Source organism: Ovis canadensis, chromosome 6 (genome assembly GCF_042477335.2).
Source record: "Ovis canadensis isolate MfBH-ARS-UI-01 breed Bighorn chromosome 6, ARS-UI_OviCan_v2, whole genome shotgun sequence".
In the NCBI taxonomy this organism is placed as follows: domain Eukaryota; kingdom Metazoa; phylum Chordata; class Mammalia; order Artiodactyla; family Bovidae; genus Ovis; species Ovis canadensis.
The window spans coordinates 39,697,913-39,721,646 of record NC_091250.1 but is presented as its reverse complement, the minus strand read 5'-3'; the positions used below and the strand labels follow the sequence as shown (position 1 = coordinate 39,721,646).

General features: G+C 36.6%; 1 protein-coding gene across 4 annotated transcripts in view; it reads right to left on the bottom strand.

Moving 5' to 3' along the window:
- PPP3CA (protein phosphatase 3 catalytic subunit alpha) overlaps positions 1-23,734 on the bottom strand; it is a 322,924-nt gene that overhangs the window by 47,807 nt on the left and 251,383 nt on the right. For all 4 annotated transcript variants that reach the window (XM_069593620.1, XM_069593621.1, XM_069593622.1 and 1 more), the window contains 5 exons: positions 19,233-19,344; positions 16,631-16,776; positions 13,431-13,570; positions 3,908-3,985; positions 1,248-1,342 (listed from right to left, as the gene is read on the bottom strand). In XM_069593620.1, the coding sequence (XP_069449721.1) occupies positions 1,248-1,342; positions 3,908-3,985; positions 13,431-13,570; positions 16,631-16,776; positions 19,233-19,344 (571 nt within the window). The remainder of the gene's footprint in view (positions 1-1,247; positions 1,343-3,907; positions 3,986-13,430; positions 13,571-16,630; positions 16,777-19,232; positions 19,345-23,734) is intronic.

Below are 23,734 nucleotides of genomic sequence, written 5' to 3'. Positions count from 1 at the left end.
TAAAATCCCAGTTCTCTCTCTCTCCTTCCCACCCTTGTCCTGTTTTGAGTTTTGTTTTTTTTTTTAATTTTTATAAAGCTTGTGAATATAGTACATGCTACTTAGTAATCAAACTCTGTCAAGAAATTACTCATGTGGGCACTGTTTTCACTAGATATAACAGAAAAAAAATGCGTAATGCTATAAAACAATACAAACATAAGTGTTCATATTTTATATACTTTTGGTAAATAACACGATCACAGTGGGTCATGAAGACAACCTACTAAGTTCTTGCATTTCTTCTATGTACCACAAGGGAATTTTTGGTAGAAGATGAAGAAGACTTTTCCAATCGAAGGGAACTACTTCTTACTGATTTTACATAAGAGGCTTCAAGACTGAGATTTTGTCTGGAAAACAAAGTGTTTGCTGCTGAAAAAGAAACAAGTTGCAAAAACAGTGGCTTTGACTTTATTTTTTCCTCTTTCTAATCAAATGCTAACCATTCTTCCACGTTCAGATTGTATTTTATCTTAAACAAGGCCCTCCCTGACCATTCTGGAAAAATCATTCCTTGTTGAATGGACTTAAGTGTTTGACTCTCTGCTGTTGTTCAGCCGTTCAGTCCTGTCTGACTCTTGCGATTCCATGGACTGTAGCCCTCCAGGCTCCTCTGTCATCCTGTTCGGGTCCATCACTACCTGACTGAGAGATCTTGGGCAAGGCAATTACCATAGAGACTTACTCTGCGGGGGAAATGATATTTAAAGTTTAATTCAATTTTTAAAAAGAAATGACATTTAAATAAGTATTTAAAAGTAATATACTTACCTAGCACAAGATCTGATTAGTGGTAGGGTCTCAATAGATGAAATTTGAATTCGGATTTCAAGCTATAGTTTCTTTTTTGCTTATTTTTCTCAATCCTTTACGTGCGGCATTCCCACCGTTATTATTTAAATGCCTATCATGATTTTGGATTACTTTTCAGTTGTTCTTTCTTTGAAAGCCTATACCTATCAGAGCAGTAGCTATCAACCCTTCTATACCTTTACAGTCTCCTAGAGAACAATTAAAAAGTAACTGCCTGGGCCTCACTTCTGACCAACTGAACCTGGAACTCTGAAGATAATCACATTTGTATCAGACAATAAATGAAAAAGTAAGGAGAAAAAGAATGACTAAAAATGCTTAATTAAAACCAAACCAAAAGAGAACTTAAGAATTACAGCACATACTATACAGAGGGATTTGAAAACACTCACCTTTGTTATTGTATACATCTAAGTAATTTGGTGCTGAAAAAATTGTAATGAGAGAAGGGAAGCCTGTTGTTTGGCTTTTCCTGTACATGCGGTACCTAAAAACAATTAAATGCAAGTCAAAACAAGGTTAAGTATGAAAAATATATCACATTATAGATTTAGAAATACAAAATTAAATTTTTAGCATTCAAAGAGAATTCAATTATGTAACATTAAACAAAATTTTCTCACTAAAGTCTGTTGTTACACAGAGATTTCAATTCGTTTCAGGGTGACAATAAAAACACAGAGTCATACGTACAACTTCCAAATAGGTCTTTTCTAAGGTTAGTAGATCCAGGGAGGGCAGAATTTAGCGAAAAATCATAATTCAGTTCTATATGTTCAATAGGATAGAGGCCACAGTTTTTGCTCATAGATATCTGACCTACCATGCTTTCCATGCCAATATTTTTAACATAAAAAGACTAAACAAGCAGAGTAATATATAAACTTTACCACTAATTACCAAGCTGATTATTCTATTTATCATCTATAATATTCTATTATGGCTATATAAATCCATAATGCCTAGGCTGATCTGCTTTTTAAAGAACATCTGGTTAAATATATGGGTTTTACAAGCAGAAATTGCTTCTGTTTTAGAATTTTATTTATTGCCAGTCTCTTCTGGTATCTGTAGGTCAAAGATTATAATCTCAGCATATAAACATTTAATCAATCAGTAATGAAACATCTTCAAGATCTTTGGAAATAAATCAACAATCCAGTTGTTTTTCTCCTACTGAGACAAAAATAAGACTCTAGTCCTCAAATAATAAAAAAATACAGGAGATTTGGTTCTTTTCCATCAAGGTGAAAAGGTATCTCATGACTTCTATGTGACAGATTTCAGGAATATCAATTTAGAAAAATTCCTAAAGTACAAAACAAAATTTTATCATTCTTTGGTTATTTTGTGTCAGTAATTTCTGGCAGCCTAATCATGCCTAATTTAACTGAGTTCTAAATGGGCCTCAAACAGTACCTTTGGATAGATAAATAATCACCTTAAAATTTCTAATTTTACAAATATTTTGATACTACTTTTCCCAGGAGACAATATCCTCTTAAAAATCTTTTGGAATGGCCTCAAAGTATTTATTCTGCTTATGGAACTGAGCTTTGTTGGCAGAAAATCAGAGCGTAAAAGATGGTGGCACTCTCAATCCTAGTGTTCTGACTTCATAAATTGTGGCTGACTGTGCTTACTTAACAACAAATAAAAACAAAGAATCTGGATGAAGTAACCTCAATGTTTCCTAATGAATCAATCAACTGCTCATTTTAAACAAATATATTTGTTGATTTTAACTGATGCACTTAACCTATTTTCAAATAAGCAGATGGATTTCAGGTCTATTGTGGGATTAAGATAAACATGCTATGAACATGTTCAGTTGGGACAGTCAGCCAAAAAACAATGGTGACCCCATTGCCCCCAAAGTGAAAAAGATCATTTGAGGACTTGATTGGCTGGGTATATCAATAGATTACTGCAAATACCAGCTACAAGAGCGCTGAGTGCACAGTATCGGATCATTTCATACTTGTTGATTGATGCTTGAGAAAAGCTAATTTTGAAAAAAATTTAGGATCTGCCTTGATTCAGAACCTTCATGGGTTTGGGTTTACTTCAGAATGCTGGCATCTACATTTCTGATTTCAGTACACAGGTTATAAAAATAAATGTTCCTCCTTTTCAGAAAATTTAGAATATGAAGGAATGAGTTTAAGCCTTTAAGGCAAAACAGTGCCTTTCAGTGAAGCTTGTTGGGAAGGGTACTGGACTTCAAATCTTAAAAGTTAATTATGCTTATTTCCCCCATGCCTGCATCCCAAATGTAGATTTAATGTACCATCAGAGTGCATATCTCATATTTTTCTATGTCCTTACAATCTGTTTACGTTTTAAAAATTTACCAGTCATTACAAAATCATGTTATGTATTTGTGAGTTAGAATATAGGAGTTTTCCCATCATTTGAAGTCTCTGTTTTTGCCCTTTAAAACTTTACAGGGATCAGGGATGATATTCTTTAAACAAGGGCACAACAATGCAATCTCTGTTAAATACTAATGTGCAATTCAGACCAACGTGGCTGACGGAGACTGAAAAGTAGCTGGTAATTTACTCACTTACAGGACAAAGGTAAGAGCGGGAACTAAAAGAAATAGGAGGAGGTGGCCTCACTGTGCTTAAAACAGCCAGTTGAAAATTCTACCTGTTCATAAAGTGAAAGTGAAGTCTCTCAGTCGTGTTGCGACTCCCATGTCCATGGGATTCTCCAGTCAAGAATACTGGAGTGGGTTGCCATTTCCTTCTCTAGAGGACCTTCCCGACACAGGAATCAAACCCAGGTCTCCCACATTGCAGGCAGACTCTTTTCTGTCTGAGCCACCAGGGGCTCCTAAACAGCTAGCAGAGCACTTAAAAGCAGACTTCACAGTACACCCACAACCACTTACTCCTTTGGATCCCGCCATATCTATGACACCAGAAGGCAATTTTTAGATCTAATCCTTCAGCGGGAGAGTTTGGCAAAGGGAACCTCCACAGCCAAACACATGAAGGAATGACAAAGTAATGCATGGTTTTCATAAACCCACAAGACTGCTCACCCTGCATCTTGGGCTTCGTGAGCTCGGAGGATAGATAACAAGTTATTGTGCTGCAAGAATTCACATACAGCCGGGTAACTGCCAGAGAGAGAAAGAAAAGAGAAGCATCTGTTATAAAATCATCATGAGCATACTTCCTATAACATCCAGATCCATGTGATCTGATCAAGTGTAATCAAACATGCAACATTTATGAGACAGACTTCTTGGTTCTAAGGACAGGTGTTCCCCTGTGGCAGAAAAAATACCTATAGCTGAACTTTCATTTTTTTTTCTAAATTGAAGTACAGTTGATGTGTTAATTTCTGCTGTACAGCAAAGTGATTTAATTATATATATATATATATATATATATATATATACTTTAAAATTTTCTTTTCCATTATGGTTTATAACAGGATATTAAATATAGTATCCTAAGCCATACACTGAGACCTTGCTGCTTATCCATTCTATATAGTAAACTATATAGTAGTTTACATCTGCCTATAGCTGTATTTCTATTTACTTATTTGTTTATTTAGGCTGTGCCAGGAGGCTTGCAGGATCTTGGTTCCCAGACCAACAATCGAACCCGGGCCGCCAGCAGTTGAAGTATGGAGTCCTAACCACTTGGACCGTCAGGTAAGTCCATACAGCTATACTTCTGAAGAGCTGGAGGTGTATAAATTGGAAAAAGTATCCACTCATAGACAAAATCAATATTATCAAGTCTATATCTAACCACAGAGTGAACAGAAGTATAAATATAACATGAGAGTAGAATTTAAAATATAAACCCCCATTTTCTCAAATACTGCCCTATATGTATTTGGGTGCCTGTTTGGGAGCTGGACAGAAATGACTGAGCTAGGGAATGGCCGAGAGTAAGCCTTCTGAGAGTCAAATTGTCAACATCTTTATGGGTAAGTTAACTGACTATGTCATTCAAAATCTAAACAAAATTATGAAATTCACAAGATTTAAAAATGTGTACTTTAAATATGACCAAAAGAATTTTATCTTAAGGCTTATTCTTGATTGTGACTCAATAAAAATATTAAATATACAATAAAGATGATTTTGTCTATTAAGAAAGTCTCAAAACCAAAGATGGAAATGTAATTAAAAATGAGATTGAAATTATAAATTAAACATGGAACATCTTTTGCAGTCACTTTATCTCTGCTCCAAGAATTTTTAATGAGAAAATGTATATCATAAAAAGAAAAACATTTTAGATAATTCAAATCAAGGGATAGCAAACCGATACTTGTTTAAATATAAACAATTATAGATATTCACTAGAATCTAAACTACTAGAACCTTTCTCAGAAGACACAGGACGAGATGGTTGGATGGCATCACTGACTCCACGGTTATGAACTTGAGCAAGCTCTGGGACATGGTGAAGGACAGGGAAGCCGGGGTGTGCTGCTGTCTATGGGGTCTCAGACACGACTGAACGACTCAACAACAACGTACACTATAGTAAACAACTCCCAATTATAAAAAAAGCTCTTTGGGGAAATAATGTATGTCACTGAAATAATTTATTATAAAACAAAAGATGAAAACAGCTTTTATACTAAGATTTTCTAAGAATTCTCTGATGAATAGGGAAAAAATGGCATACCATTGCAGAGATATTAATGATAAACAGGATTCTGTTTTTTGACCTGAAATCAAAAACAGTCTTTGTGCCTGTGCACACCTATTTGTGTGCATGTGTCTGAGTGTGCATATATGTGTGTTCTAGAATATTCTAGCAATTCGCAAGGGAGAGATAAAGAGGAGACATCCATGAGGCCTTCACTTCCCAGTGTTCCAGGTCATTCCAATAAATGAATAAACCATCTAATTGATGAACATTAGCATGACCTACTAACTAGAGGAGATGGTTCCCCAAGTGTCTACATGGAAATATGTCCACAGGGTACCTAGATTATGAGTTGACCAACATATGTCTTCAAAGACAGTTCTACTTTGGGAGAAGGTGAGGATACCACCTTTCCAGACCAGTGTGTCAAGAAAAGAAACCTTAATTTCAGAGACACTGGTTGGTCTTCAAAATACAGTACATTTGCGTGTTACATATTAAGCTGTAAAATGCCCAGCCAAGGGCACTCAATAAATGCTCCTTCCCTATCTCCTTAAGCAGTGTACCTACATTTCATGTGCCCTCACAATGGTTCTTTAGAAAGACACTTTATTGCCTTGTACCACTGTAAGACAAAGGTTGTCTGTCTAGGTTTGTTACTTATTTCCTTTGGGCACATGGCTTGGCTGCTCTTTTTTATCTATTTTTTTCCTTTTGGAAGAACTTACCTAGTCTTATGAAAATATAATTTTAATATATTTTCCTCATGCTAAACCTTACATGTTTAATCTGAGTTTCCTCCCATGGAAATATATGTCATTTTTAATGAAAATCTGAAGAAGATAAAATTAACATAGCAGTAATTCGCTAGGTTAATAGCTTTAAGTGAGGAACACTTGCATTATTACTTGGAACAAACTCATTTTGAAGAAGATATTTCAAAATGTAAAAGCATGTACAATCTCATACTTGAACTTCCTAAGAATTACAAACATTTTTCTAAATAATTTCTTTAATTAGAGATAAAAACCTTCTACCATATTTTTATGGAAATAGAAATGAGAATAAACCACAAAGTGTTTAGCTGAAAAGCATTTAAAAACATACACGTAGAGTGGTAGGAAAAGCACAGTTCAGAACACATTAACAACACAGAGACAGTTGGAAAATCATTAATTCATGAATAATTTATCAAAGACTTCTTGGTGATTTTTTTTCCCATCTGTTATGAGACACAAGGAGGGTGGCATGGTAAGTGCAAGGAATGGTTTCTGTTCTGAAGATAAAATACACTAGGTAGGAAAAGAAAAAACACATAATTTAAATTAAAAAGCTACATAAAAGATAAAACAGTAAAGTTTCATAGAGACATTATAAAGCAAGAAACAAAGCATGTGGGTCTGAGGAAATCTTTTTTAAAAAATCTTTCTCTTGTACTGGATCTTTTTTCTTGTCTTTCTTTCTCTTTTCATTACTAAGGTGATGCTTCTGAGCTCACCAAGAAGAAAGAGTCTCTTCCTCCAGGCTGATCAATCCAAAAAGGGGCCGTGGCTGAGCCTCTGAGCAGAAGGTGGGCTGGATCTCAGCCCCCTTGTCATGTGCCTCCACAGGGGCACATTTTCAGGAACAACCTATCCGCAAGAGTGATTTTGCTGGAAAGGTTTCATCTAACCCTGTGTCCTGAGCAGGTCTTATAACAACACTTGCTTCAAGGGTTGGTGAAGGTCAGAGATGCTTTCAGCTATGTGATATTCATTTACCACAATGTGTAGCTGTATTTGGGGGAAGAAGTTATTGTATTCTTTCATGCTTCTTTTTTTTTCTATTGGAATATGAGTATTCCTTAAGCACTAGAAATTGTGTCTTCTCAGAGCAGAAAACAAGGTGGAAATTTCCTTGGAATAGTGAGACTATTAACATAGTATTGCAGACAAAATTCATATTATCAAGACTATATCTAACCATAAAGTAAACAGAAGTATAAATATAACATGAGAGTGGAATTTAAAATATAAACCCCCATTTTCTCAAATACTGCCCTATATGTATTTGGGTGCCTGCTTGGGAGCTTGACAGAAAGGACTGAGCTAGGGAACGGCAGAGAGTGTTATTTATTTCATAGAACTGAGATGAAGAGCAAATGAGGTAGCAATATATGTAGATGTTCTGGCCCGAAGCAGTAGACATTCAGCAATGTCTCGTATTTGTCTCCCCACCACCATGGTGTGGAGGGAAGAATACACCACAGAATGAATGGTGAGTCAGCAACTCCGGATTCCAGCAGTAGCTGTTCCATTTAGCAGTTGTGACTTGTGTTAGATCTCAGAGGCAATGACTTACGGGGATTAGTAGACAGGTAAGGTGCTAGAATTACACACACACACACACACACAAGGAGGAATAGGAAGGAGACTGAGCGTGAGCAAAGGTGAGGTAGAAAAGACAAAATCTTGAGAAATGATAGGAAAAACTGTTTTGGCATCAGAGCAAACAGCTCTTACTAGACTAGACTCATTCTGCTGATGCTCTTATTTTTGTTTCTGGTTATGTTAAAATATATTTTAGACCCTGAAATAAATCTTGGAGATTTCAGATGCTTTAACCATGCTAACACCCAGCAAGCATTATTAAAATGGCTATTTTATGCTTCTATGCCTTTGCATATCCTTTCCCCGGTGCTTGTTTGTTTCTTCATGAAGGACCACTTTTCCGCCAAGCCTGAGCTAAATTATCACTTGGGAAACCTCCCCTTCAAACCTACCTCACCCTGAGGTGTACAAAATTGCCGCATCCACCATGTTCCCATAACATATGAATCTAATATATCACTTGTCATGCCGTAGTGTAATTTATGTTTCTACATCTGCTCTCCAGGAACAGTGAACGAATGCCTTAAGAGACAGGCACTTTTATTTGTCTTCATATCCTAAATGCTCAGCAGCAATTTTTCAGCTTACTGAGGCTCATATGCAATTGTTGTAGTAGCCTCAACATGGGCGGTTACATAAGTGAGAGATGCAAAGGGTTTCTCTCCCTCACTGGCTTCAACAGAGCAGAGGCAGCCAGCCTGCAACCCCTCGCCAGTGGACCAAGAGAAAGCCTCCACTCACCTCTTTGGTGCCTCAGTAGCTCTCAGCCCGGTAGGAGGGAGGGCTCACTCCCCTGCCCAGCTCCCTCTCTGCTCCTTGGGACCTGTCAATGGATTATTAGCCCCAGGATGTCCTGGTGCTGCCTGGATGATGCCAAGACTATTGTTTCCTAGGACATGCTGTGTTTTCTCTCTGCCCAAGGGTGCTCTAACTAATTTCATTTTACCCACTAAGGATCATGTCTGGTAGGGTTCCAACTCTTCCTGCCAGAACTTCACCAGAGCTTAAGCCCTTACGTGCTCCTGGCTGCCAGGTGCCTCAGGAGCAGTGAGCACATTTTATTTAAGGCAAACTTTTATTGAAGTACAACATTTTAACAGAAAACTGCACAAATGAGAAGATGACAAATTGATACACAAGACTGCACAAATCAGACAATTACAACTGGACACCCTTGTAACTAGCATTCGTATCGAGACAAAGAACATTACCTGAATCCCAGCAACTTTTCACATCTTCTTTGAGGCACCATTACCTCCTCACTAAGGGTAACTACCATCCTGGTTTTTAATGTTATAGATCTGCTTGCTCTAATGCTGAATTCCTATTTCAATGAAATCACCAAGTATATCCCCTTTAGTATCTGGTTTCTTCAGCTCATCATTATACTTGCGACATGCATCCATGTTGTTCTGTGCAGTTTTGGTTAACTCATTCTCATTTGCTGTATTTAGCTGTATAAATATTCTACAATTTATTATTCATTCTACTAAATAGACATTTGGGCTGTTTCTATTACTTGGCTATTGAATACTGCTGCTATGAACAATCTTGTATATGTCTTTTGGCACACATATGTAAGCGTTCCTAGTTGATATAAAAACAGGAGTCAAATAGCTTAGTTATGAAGCCCAGCTTTAGTGTATACCAAAGCAGCTACCTATAATTTGGGACTGGAGGTCCAGTGAGACCATCTGGGTAGTCATCTTTCTAGAATTCCCAGAGCATTATTTTCCTCATATTTTTCACCACTTTCCCTGCCTGCAAGAGCCTTCACCACTGATTCTGGTTGGATATATCCTACACATCCTTTTAAAGCTCAGTTTAACAATATTTCCACCATGAGGAGTCTCTTAAACACCATCCATCCTTGTTTGGGTGTGTGTGTGTGTGTGTGTGTGTGTGTGTGTGTGTGAAAGAGAGAGATAACTTCCAAACATCGCAAAACTACTCACCTTGAAATTTATTTGTCAGTTTATTTTTCGGCCTCTGACACTAGACTGTCATTCCCTCAAAGGCAGGGACTTTGAGCATCTATAAAACCTCACACAAGGCATATATAGTACGTGTTCGGCTAATATTTGTTAAATAATTGAACGAGTGAATGAATTCTCCAAAGAACACCCGTGAATCTGGAAGAGCTGAATTGAGGTGAGGGGAGGGGAAGGATGCTGTGAAAGCAGGTATGATTTCAACAGACTAAAAATGGTCTTGAACTCAGAGTGGGAAGGAGGGAAGGCAGGATGGTCTAGATGCTGGTTATATTTTAAAGAGAGGGCCATTAAGATATGATGACTCGTTAGTGGTGATTTCAATGCAAGAAGAAAAAGAAAAAAATATTTGCTACTCTGTATAACTGGGAAAATAAACCATTAATAGAAACAGAAAAACCAGGAGAAATCCCCAGTGGAAAGGTAAATAATAAACCTCTTCAAGCAAGGTGAGTTCAAGAGAAGGTAACAAAGGAACATCTAAGATGAAAAATTCCAGCAGAAAACTAGAAATAGAGAATGCAAGCTCAGGAAAGATAAAGAGATAAATGGACCAGGCACAGATCTGGTAATCTAACCAGAGTTCATAGTTTACGGTGAAGCTAAGGACACAGATGTGGTTCTTGAGTAAAGTGTGAAGGAAAAACTGTCAAGAACTGGAGGAAGACAAAGAGACGCAGTGGAACAGACAGGGATCTGCCTGATAAGCTGGAGGGCAAGCAGGATCTGTGAAAAAGGAGGAGCCACAGGATGTCTAGGTGGAAAGGGCTGTCAGGAGTACCAATTGCAAAAGAGCAGCGGGGCAGCTTGGGGACAGAAGAAAGGCTGCTGATCTGCAATTAAGAAACCAATGGTGATTAGAGTGAGCTGCCATTTGCAGCTTCAAAAACACATTTTAAGTGCCCCTCAAGATGTTTTCCAAATCTCAGTGCTTAGAGGAATGTGAGACTGGTTAGTTAAACTTACTCCTGGAGCAAGCTAAATCTAGAACACAAAGCTCACAGGACACACCCAAGGCCAACAACCCAAAGCACCAAGTCTGGCCAACAGTTTCATTTGCTCTAATACCTCTGATTTGCCACGATCTTCACGAATCTTTACAATCTAACTCACGGCTGGTTCAAGCATCTCAGTTACTTCAACATTACAGTCACTGAGCGTGCAAACTCTGGTCTAAGGTTCTACAGGTAACGGTAGCACTGGAGCAAAAGGAGATGCCTTCCTCGGTCACATGCACTATCTTCTATAACTCATGAGCAGCATCAGCAAATCCTTCTAGATACATCTGTCCGTGGAACTTCATTTCATTTAAACCATTGCCCAGACAATACATTAAATCATGGACGGAGTGGCAGAGCAAATTAAATACACAAACTACAGATACATGTGAAATAAAACTGGGAGTTGTGGATGAAAGTAACTGCCAATAACTCAAACAGGTAATAACTGCCAATAACTCTACCTGTTTTTATTGTTCTTCTACCAATTTTCTTGTCCCTCTGTACCTGTTCTAGACCAGCTTTATAAACCTTGGCCGTAGAAGATGCCTTGACACCTTCAAGATGGCACGAAAGAAAAAAATAATCCAAAAGTTCTAGAGGAATGCATGAGCCATTTTTCTCTTCTTCAGATATGACATAATCCACACTGCTTTACCATTAGTCAGAGGACACAGGCTGTGGATTTTGACAGTCAGCATTTGTCATGGCTAAAGATCACTATCTCTTAAGAATCTCTAATGAGATGAGTTTAACAATCATTTTGTTGAGAACAAAGGTGTGAAAGCACACATAATCCTCTAATTATCTAGTTGATGGACTTTATCTCTGATGTAAACACATCTAAGTCTACAGTCACGAAACAATCTAAGTCTACAGTCACGAAACAAAAATATCATAACTATACAAGTTCAGCACAGGACTTTATTTAGAAGATGACATATTTGAACGGCTAACTCAGCTAACAGAAGAATGTTACACTATGAATTAAAGAACGGTTAATACTATACGTGTTAATATCAAAATCAAGAGGTCTATATTTTGTTTGATATTGTATTATTGAAGCGCAACTCAGTGGTATCAAGTAGGTAATTTAAACACTCTTGGTATAATTAAGGATTTAACACTAGATCTGAAAAATTGAACACTTGGCAAATACAGTTGTATTTCAACAAAACAACTTTTCCCTAAAAGTTAGAAGTCTTGAATAAACGATTACTCCCCAATTAAATAATTAGTGAAAAGAAATCTTCAGGCTTTTTGGAAATACTATACGCCTTTATCTTAGCCAAAGTTTCCAAAACTTGGAAATGAACTGCAAATTTTCTGATAAAGAGGCTTAGAACAGACCTCTTAATATTTAAAACAAAGACTATTCTTTGAATGATGGTTTACAGTGAACAAGACTTTCCGTTCACAAACTTCAATTTCTCAATCACATCAACAGATAAGCAAAAGGAAACTTTTTTGCCCCATCAGGAAAACAATGTATGGAACAAAATATTCCAGAATAACTCTGATCAGTGTTATGCAGGAGGATGCTATCTGCCTACTCAAGAGATGAAAGATATGTAGTTGGATGCAGTTCACAGAGTTCATCCAGTCTGATCATTAGCTTAGCTGCCACGGCAGGAATTGAGTGTAAACTTCAATGACTACTGGGTATGATTTTTCAGTTAAGAGAAAAAAAAAAAAACAAACCCACACTGTATTCTAGAACTTAAATTCTCAACCTCTCCATAATCTCTTTTGCATTTTCATTCTGGCCACTTTCACATCACACTGTACATCTGATAAGGGAACCTAGTGAGACTGTGGGTAATAAAATGCAGTAGGCCAAAACTGAGGTGAAATAAGATATCAGGAAGATCATGAGAACATGCAAAAATCCCAACTGAGTTGCTGACTACTTTCTGAAGTGCTCTGAAATGCTACGGGTATGGGGAAATCTCCATACATTTGCAAACAGAAACATTACTATAAAAGTTTTGTCAATATGGCTTGTCAAGTGCTAAAAATAAATTTACGGTGGTACTTACATACTGGGTTGCTACTAATTTTAATGAATGATTCAGGAAGTCTGATGAACTTAGGAAAATTTAAGAATAACTTGAAAATAATTTAGTTAACCAATTTAAAATTGTTTTTCTGATTTAAGGTATGAACACTGGTAAAAACATTTTTAAGTGATTACATAATTGAATGAAAAAAAAAATCAAGGCTGGATTTTCTTCCCTATGGTTCTTGAAACAGACCCAACTTTCTGCTAAACCCTACTATCTTCTTCAGCTGCTTGGACATCATGAAACTGCTTGCCTCTTTTATGCCTTTTCTATTCTTCACGGATAGTGTATCTATACATCTATATCAACACATCCATTTATTTATCTATCAATTTATTTATTTATATTTTTATTTTCCAGGGGCTAAGAATCTATTTGAACCAGGCTTTCAAAGCGAACCTTCATTTGTATTTGTTTCCTAGAAAAGTTACACACATAACAAATGAATCGGATGCATGGACTGATCAATGACAACAGTTAACGAACGCGACATGCTCCAGGAGGCGGAGCTCTCCGACCTCACCTGTAGAAGTATGAACAGCCCCTGACTGTGTTGTGAGTGAAATGTTCCTGAGTCTTCTCATTTCCAAAATCTTCCAGCGGGTCTGACCACAGGATATCACACATAGGTCCATAAGCAGGTGGTTCTTTGAATCGGTCTAACTAAGAAAAATAGAAGACAGAGAGCAAAATACTAATCTTTGGAAAGTTGGAACTTAGAAAATAGAAGAAACCAGCATTTCACAAAACCCATCTTTGCTTCCCAGTCACTGTGCAGAGTGAACTCCCCAACCTTTCTCCTGTTCTGAGGTCTTTCCTCCCCATTCTTCTACTCCTCACCTCTTCCATTTTCCTTCCTCCTTCTTCCTGATGCTCAATTATCATCTGCCTTCATTTCACCTTATACCTCCCTCTCGCCTCTTTAATTCCCACTCTGTTTTTCCTTCCTCCTGATTTCCTCTTTGTCTTTCTCTCCTCCTTATTTTTTTTTTAATCTAGCCAAGTGTTTTAGTTATTACCAACTGATGTTCTACCTGTGTTTCATTTCTTGAGAAGCTTTTATTTTACTTGATTTTGGGGGAAAATTTTTGTTACTGCCTCCCATTGAAATGTGATTTAGAAATCAGGAGAGGGAACAACTTATGGTGTTTGTATTTAACAATATAATTTTGAGAACAGACAGCTTTCATTTTGAGAGTAAGTACGTGCTGTACGACATTTTGGGTATTCACTCATTAGGGGTTAGGTTTCTAATTAAAACCAAGCTGATTAGAGTTACCTTACATACCAATCCTAACAATAAGCAGTAAAATAAACCCCAATTTAGCAGGTCATTTTTCAGTTCACAGTCCTAATTTTCCTAGCTTTACCTGAAGTCCTCATATGAAATCAATTTTCGAATTTTCTAGCTATACACGTTGAGCAAAGCCATGTTTCAATTTAAAATTGTACATTTAGAAGCTGTGAGCACTATAATAACTGAAAATGATATTTCACCAACAATTTTATAACATTGTCACTTTCCCATAGTTTATCCCGATTTAACTGCAATGAAAGGATTTGGGGTGAAGTTAGCAGATACTAGGGAGTCTCTCGAAGAAAAGCATAACACAGCTATGAAAACTCATTAAGAACTGAAATTCTGCATATTTGATACTACAATATTAAAAAAAAAAAACCCACGGGACAGGTGAATATATAAGTCTGACAGCCCATGAAATTCTTTTTCTGAGACATACAAGGTAATGTAAATAATGGTCTTGCTACATAGTGGTGTTGGTTTTTTTTTTTTACTAATATCTAAAAAGTACGAAGCATATATTTCACATTTTCAACACCCAATGAAAACCTTCAATAAGACAAGACCCTCTATATTTGAACCATTTTGTGATCCATAAAATATTCATTGCGAACTTAGACTTGCTTAAGAGACTTAAATAATTTATGCTTTGGAACAATTCATACAAGAAAAATAATGCTTGTCCATAAAAATACAGAATTTCTTTCTAAGAAACAAGAACTTAGTATTAGGGCTAGAGCCATAAAGGAGACACTTTCTGACAAAGGCGGCTTCCCAGCTAGGGCTTCGGTAAAGCAACCAGAGTACAGAACTTACGCTGGAAAAGTTATGGAATGCATTCTAAAATTCATATCATCTACAGTTAAACAACTATGAAACTGATTAAATAAAATAAGTGTGGTAGAAACGCTGACATATGGAAAATGCAAACCAAAAATCACTCTACCTCAAAGTCTAAAGCATAATGATAATAAGAGAATTGAACACAATATCTGAAACATGCTAGAAAAAAAGTCCTAGGGTTAGCAAAGGATATTTTAAAAATCTACATAATTTGTGATAAGAAATGTAGTTACTGATTTCACGAGTCCATCAGATTGCAGAATAAATTGGTTTCATTCATGCACAAACTCATGTACTTGAACTCAAAGACTACATTTCAGTGTTCCGTCTCCATAGAACTTTAAATGTAAAGCAAATACCAATCCTTTGTGGTTACAGAACACCAGAAGCAGATGCGTAATGGCATCTTATAAAAAAGGACACAAGCACACAGAGCAGGCTTATTTAATGTACTTTGGTTTCAATTTAAAAATAAAACCCATGCATTTCCTTTCTAACAGGAAAGTAAATACAATCTTATTTTTTACATTTGAAGACCTGAACTTTAATGATAGAGCATTCAGGTAGAATTCAAATGTTTTACTTACCTAAATATCATTTTCCTTTAAAAAGCAATGACATTTTAAAAGGATACTGAGTATAATCAAAGAAATAAAAGATGTCTCTTCCACTAAATAAAAATATCCTATGCTACATTTTCTCACGAAAGAGGTATTTCTACACTCAACCTAACTCATCATTTCTGCTGGCTAAAACAATGCTAATAGATAGTGTTAAATTAAGTAGAAAAATATCTCTTGTAAAAAATGAACTGCTTGTCACCTCACCACTCAATAAAATCAATAGAATAGCATCATCGCCTTTGTTAGATTGTTACGTTAAAAGTTTAAGCTGCAAAAGCAGATTTTTTAAAGAATAATATGGACACATTTTAAAAGTTCTGTTGTGATATTTCCCCAAGACAAAAACAATGTTTTTTAACTGTAACATATCATGAATATACAATGGGTTGTTTGAAACAAGTCAAAAGGAAATAAAAAGGCATATATGTATATCTTTTTCATGATCAAATATTTTACATTTCTAATGTCATTTCACATGGCAAAATGAACCTTGAGGTTTTAAAGTATAAATATATCCTTCTTTCTAGATAAAAAATGAATACAAAGAAGATATTCACGACTAGTTTGCTGCTACTGCTAAGTCACTTCAGTTGTGTCCGACTCTGTGCGACCCCATACATGGCAGCCCACCAGGCTCCCCCATCCCTGGGATTCTCCAGGCAAGAACACTGGAGTGGGTTGCCATTTTCTTCTCCAATGCGTGAAAGTGTAAAGTGAAAGTGAAGTCGCTCAGTCGTGTCCGACTCTTCTCGACCCCATGGACTGCAGCCCACCAGTCTCCTCCGTCCATGGGAGTTTCCAGGCAAGAGTACTGGAGTGGGTTGCCATTGCCTTCTCCCACGACTACTTTAGATCATTTTAATTCAAAATGTTATCGTTAAAGGCAGGGAAATTAATGTTATGTATTTATTACTGAAGGACTAAAAATGGCTAGACCTGGAAAATAACAGAACTTACTTTTCTGATATCATCTAAAGTGTTTATCTCTGGAGACAAACCGCCGTGTACACACAGGAACTGCTGGTTCATCAGGGCAGCCAGGGGCAGGCAGTCAAAGGCATCCATGCAGGCATCATATACACGTTCTGAATACTTTATTTTACCTTTAAAACATTATAAAAAACCAATTACTTACTCTTATGATTTCAGAAGTAGGATTGGTTCATAAAAATGAATTTTTTTGTTTTCTCGCTGGAATCATATTAGCATATAACTACACATGTAAAGTTCCAAATATGATTAAAGACTTTTTAAAGTTATATATTAACGTTTACATCTACTGCTTTTTACTTTTGTGGTTCATCCATATTTGACCATCTTTAATAGTTTTTTCTATAATGGAGGAGAGAACTTTTGCATACATACATTTCTGCTATTTATTTACAGTGTTAGTTGCTCAGTCATGTCCACTCCATGTGACCCCATGGACTGTAGCCTACCAGGCTCCCTTATCCATGGAATTCTCCAGGCAAGAATACTAGAGTGGGTAGCCATTCCCTTCTCCAGGGGATCTTCGTGACCCAGGAACTGAACATGGATCGCCTGCATTGCAGGGAGATTCTTTACCATGTGAGCCCCCTGAGAAGTCCTATTTATCTACAAATGTCTATTAAATACAGAACAGAACACAAAAACTAGGAGATCAATGGAAGAAGATACAAAACTGGATGATTCTCCCGAACTTTCTTATAGAAAAGCAGATAGCAAGAAAGTTTCCAATGTTGCTTCTAAATCACTGCACATTGCTTTCCTTTATTAACTTACAACTAATGTTTTTAGAGAAGTTTTGTGTTCCATTGAAATAGGGCTAAATGAATGACAGAAAGAAATTTAAGTTTCCAAAGACAATGAGGAAAATTAAGACAGAGGGAAATTACATTTATATGAGGTACTCCTCACCCCTAGTTTATTTCTGTAAGAAGAAGTTGTCTTTAATTCTGTAAAATCTACTTGAGGCTGGTAAATCCTTTGCGTCCAGAAAGAGAAGCACAAGGTTGAATCTGTCCTCCATTTGATTTTATTGAGTGATTTGAGATTAAAAAGTAGGATTATCCTGAACGGCAATATTCTGACTACTTTAAAATATAACTTACTCGCTTGTTGCTTAGGCTTGTTGTTGTTGTTAAGTTGGTAAGTCATTTCCAACTCTTTGCAATCCCATGGACTGCAGCATGCCAGGATTCCCTGTCCTTCATTATCTCCTGGAGTTTGCTCAAACTCATGTCCATTGAGTCAGTGATGCCATCCAACCATCTCATCTCTGTCACCCCCTTCTCCTCCTGCTTTCAATTTTTCCCAGCATTAGAGTCTTTTCCACTGAGTTGGCTCTTTGCATCAGGTGGCCAAAGTACTGGAGTTTCAGCTTCAGCATCAGTCCTTTCAATGAATATTCAGGATTGATTTCCTTTAGGATTGACTGGTTGGATCTCCTTGCTGTCCAAGGGACTCCCAAGGGTCTTCTCCAACACCACAGTTCAAAAGCATTAATTCTTTAGCACTCAGCTTTCTTTATGGTCCAACTCATATCTATACATGACTACTAGAAAAACATAGCTTTTACCATGTGGACCTTTGTCATCCAAGTGATGTCTCTGCTTTTTAATATGCAGTCTAGGTTTTTCCGTTTTTCTTCCTAGGAACAAGCATCTTTTAATCTGCTGTCTAGGTTTGTCACAACTTTCTAGCAGCAAGCATCTTTCAATTTCATAGCTGCAGTTACCATCTGCAGTGGTTTTGGAGACCAAGAAAATAAAATCTTCAACGGCTTCTACTTTTTCCCCTTCTATTTGCCATGAAGTGCTGGGACTAGATGCCATTATCTTCAGTTTTTGAGGGCTGAGTTTTAAGCCAGCTCTTTGGCTTTCCTCTTTCACCCTTATCAAGAGGCTCTTTAGTGCCTCTTCACTTTCTGCCATAAGGGTGGTGTCATCTTCATATCTGAGATTGTTGATATTTCTCCTGGAAATCTTGATTCCAGCTTGTGATTCACGCAGCCCAGCATTTCACATGATATACTTTGCATATAAGTTAAATAAGCAGGGTGACAATATACAGTCTTGATGTATTCTTTTATCAATTTGGAACCAGTCAGTTGTTCCATGTCCAGGTCTAACTGTTGCTTCCTGACCTGCATACAGATTTCTCAGGAAGCAGGTAGGGTGAACTGGTATTCCCATCTGTTTAAGAATTTTCCACAGTCTGTTGTGATCCACACAGCCAAAAGCTTTGGCTTAGATGATTTTCTGGAAACCCCTTGCTTTTTCTATGATCCAATGAATGCTGACAGTTTGATCTCTGGTTCCTGTGCCTTTTCTAAACCTTAGGCTAAATCACATCAAATATTAATTCAAATTTTATATCATTTATAAAGAACTTATACTTTTAAAAGAAATTCTTAATTCTCTTAACTCGCCATGCTCAGAAAGTAATATGAAATGATATGGACTCATTTTTTGAGCTTTTTACTTTTAAGCAATGGATCATAATGTAAAACTCTGTATGGATTAAAATGACTATTTAGCATACACGATGTTAAAAGAGAAACCAGAAGTATACTTACATTCTTGTTTAAATGTGAAATACTCTGTTAGATGTCTACATTCATGATTTCCACGAAGTAAAAACAGTGTTTTGGGGTAAAGAATTTTCAAAGCCCACAAATACAGCACACACTGAGAAAAAAAAGAATAATATAAAAATGAATATTTTCCACTATAGTTACACATACTTTGGCTCACATACCAGGAAGATATTAACAAAATGTGCTAGTATGGCCAAAAGTCTCCAAAAGACTACGTCTTTTTTAAGGAAGATATTGAAAATCAAACAGAAAATATTATTTCGGTACCAAGCCAGATTCATCTATGTGTGCTCAGCTGCTCAACTGTGTCCAAATCTTTCATACACCCATGGACTATAGCCTGCCAGACTCCTCTGTCCATGGGATTCTCCAGGCAGGAATACTGGAGTGGGTTGCCATTTCCTTCTCCAAATGTTCATCTGTACTAAAATATAAACATCGCATTGGGGATCTAGACAATACACGCAAACAAACAATGGACTACATACAGTCTGTTGGATAAAACCAAAATGAAAATATATTAAAAATGAAAATATACTTGTGTAAAAGTATGAGAAGAAATGTGATGAACAGCTAATAAATAAAATAAAGCCACTTCTCTTTGTAAAGCGAATTATTTTGAATAGAAATGGAAGAATTAGCAAGGAAAGGCCTGACAAAATTTGGAAGCAGACACTGATAAGCTCAGGCTAACCTGGATTGTGTCTCTATTTCCTGTTATGCTCTTCTCTCCTTCACTAGTCTTCTCTCCCATTATCTTGTCTCTTATTTCAGTGCTTTTGGTATTTAAAGCCTTGACCTTTTCATTTCATATATAATTGTAATCAAAATGAAGGCCAAGGAATCTCACTACACATGCTGTTGACAGCTAGGGGAAACTTTTCATATATCTTAAAACTCACAAAATGATTAGTTGTATATTGCAGTTTGTATAAAAATGAGGCTTGGAATCAACCTCCCTTGACACAGACTTCCAGAAGCGTGAATTAAGATAACTGGGATACTCAAGTATTAACATCAATTTCATTATCCTCAAATAGCATTCATTAAAAATCCACAGGGAAGAGAAAATCACACTGAAAACAAGTATGCTTTTTAATTCTCATGAACTTTATTCTGAAAGTGAAGCTAAAGAACCAGAAGAATATTGAGACAAGTCTGATTCTAGTTACTAAAATCTAAAACCCCAAATAATGCAATATTTACACTTTAATAATGAGCTTTCTAACATATGGTAGGAATGAGGGACAAGCTACTGGCAATTCATCTGTAGTGCTGCCTATGAACAATCATCATTTCTGTCAGCCCATATGATTATTTATTAAGTCAATGGAAGTAAATGTTTGAATACATAGCCCTAGTTTTAAAGAAAGAAAAAAATATGCATTATTGAGTTGTTCAAGCCAGATACTGTCCCCAACTATGCAATTATAATTGAATAAACAAAAATGATGAGCTAACATCAAATTTTAAATATATATATTACATTAAATAATTTTACAATGACTAGTTTGTGCTTAAAATTATTACCTAAAGTTCATGAGAAAGATGATATTACTATTTCTGAGAAGTTGACCAATGGCCAAATGGAAGGATTATGATCTTTTGATAAGTGTAAAAATCCCCTATTATCTCAGTGGGTAGTAGGTGTTTCAATGAGTCTCTCTTATGTATCAGGTTTAGAGGTGCACTTATAGTGTTCTAGCAAAAGGAATGTATATTATCAAGCTTGTCTCACATTTCAGAGAAGATATACACAGTTATTAACGTCAATGTGAGAGCCATTCTGATTTTAAATTTATACAACTGTTATCATATGTATATTTTGCTTATATATTATGTATAAATAGTGTAATTTAAAATTATAAATTGAAAATATAAATTAAATTATAAATTATATATGCATATATCTTTCCCAAATAGATTGCTAACATTGGATGTTGATTTGGAATAGGAATGGGTATGTGAAATTTTTAAAAATTACATTCACTTGTTGAAATTGTATTTAAGGCATATACTGGGGGAGAGACTATGTGCTTTGGCTATATTGTAGTTACTTTTTAAAAAGATTTTGTTTTTGTTTTCACTAAAGCATAATTTATATGCAGTGAAATGTATATATCTTAAATGTACTGGTCAGTGAATTTTTCCATATGTATATTCCCATGAAACCACCACCCAGATTCAGTTACATTTCAGCATCCAGATGGCTTCCTTGTGCCCCTCCCCCAGTCAATATCCTTTGGAAAATGTTACCACAGTTCCTAACTCTTTAGATTAGTTTTACCTATAACAATGCATTTTAAAGCAAAGCTATAATCTCTCCAACAAAAATCTAAACTGCAACTTAACCCCACTCAGATACTACCAAAGGAATCACATTCTAGAGCCCACATACTCTTTTTCTGCCATCTGTTAAAGATCATGTTTTGACATCAGCACATGGTTTTATCACCTCTAGTCTTAATTACTGTAGCTCTTTCATAACTGAAAACTCAAAGGTTCTATGGCTTCCTTATCCTATCTATTTACCTTTTCAACGATTCAATACACATTTCATATCCCTTATTATGTAATGGACATAAAGCTCCCTGCATGGAGTAGAAATTTAGGAAATAGTGACTCCTTTCCTATAAATGAGAAGGAACACAACCAGAAAGGAGAGGGAGTAGAGAGAGAATGGGGGAGAAAAAAGAGAGATGACGGAGAGAAAAAGGAAGGGAGGGAGGAGGAGGGAAGGAGGAAAGAAAACACTGAAGAAAACTCAATTTCCAAATTCTTGGCTCAGAGGACCCTAAAAATAAGAGTCTTCTTTTCACATTTTATTTCCCTCTCCCCCGTGGCAAGAATAAAATATCTTCCCAAACACTGAACAAAACCACAAACACAGCCAATATGGACTAAGTGGCACGGTAAATGACAGGGCAAGGGGTGGACTGGAGAGTGGAGCCCCGCCAGCCTTCGACCTCAACATCTGGTGGGAGAGAGCTGCCAAGCACAACTCTGTCTTGCTCGCAACTATTTTGTCATCTAAAGTTCTAACATTCTGGAGATCTGAAGAGCTTAAAATTACAACTTGATATTCTTTAAAAGAAAAAAAAAGAAAGAAACCCCATGTAAAACATTATCACAATTAATAAACAATGAAATAAAAATTAGTTAAATAGCTGTTTTTTTGGTCCATGTGGTATCAGATGGCTAATATGAATAAAATTTTCATTGGATTTACTGAGTAAGGTAGAAACAGAGGCAAGTTCAATTGGCTTTTTTTGAATGGTGATATTTAAATCAGTTGCACTAACCACTTTCAACAACACTTTGACTATTTTTTCCCATCTAAGTAATTAAACAGTTATTTACAATTTAACTTGGACTTCCCTGGTGGCTGAGATGGTAAAGTGTCTGCCTACAATGCGGGAGACCAGGGTTTGATCCCTGGGCCAGGAAGATCCCCTGGAGAAGGAAATGGCAGCCCACTCCAGTACTCTTGCCTGGAAAATCCCAAGGACAGAGGAGCCTGGTAGGCTACAGTCCACAGGGTTGCAAAGAGTCAGACACGACTGAGAGCCTTCACTTTCACTTTATAATTTAAAATTAGCTTGGTTTTATAAATACAAAAGATTAGAGCATAGGTTTCTCTTATGTATCTATCTTCCTCAGAGAAGCAGCACTAAGGATATAATTTTCTTCATTAGTTTAATTGGCTTGACTACAGCAGTGCAATGATTTACTTTGTGATTTACTCTTAAAAACTTGTATGGGGAGTCAAGAAGGATGTAAAAGAAGAAGCAAGAAAGGAAACATATATATGTGTGTGTGTGTGTATATATATATATATATATATATATATATATATATATATATTCAGCCTCGGATATATATCAAGCAGCTCCCTAAAATAGCTATACATGCTATGAAACATTCCAATCAAAAATGCTGTCTCTCAGTCACAGGACGATCAAGTGAGGGATGTGTATCGGCTGGGAAAAGACCCAGATTTGTGAAATGTCGAATGCTGCTCCTCAAAGCCATCATTTGCCTGGTCTGAAAAGCACCCGGAGAAGCAGCGCTGGGGACTCGCAATGCACTATAAAGAGCATCAGATTCGAGGAGACAGCCAAACAATCTCTTCCTCGTGTCTGTGGCTTCACTCTGTCACCTAACATCACCTGCTGCACTGTTTGCTTGTTATTCTCAGGCAGAAGCACGGAACACTGCCTGACGTACCATGGTTCATGCTAGTCTATGGGTTCACAGCTAGTAAATACAATTCTTCCTACTTAAAGGAGTCTGAGGCCTGGGCTGAGATCTAGTTATTAGTACTGTGGGAGGGGCTCAAGGCAATGTCTTGCAGTGCAGAATGGCTAGAAAGGGAACCTGATGAAGTGAATAGAAGGAAACAGCTGTGTGTGCCTCTTCTTCCAAATCTGAGTTTTCCGTGCATTCTCATAGAAATACATTCAGCCATGAACCTATATATG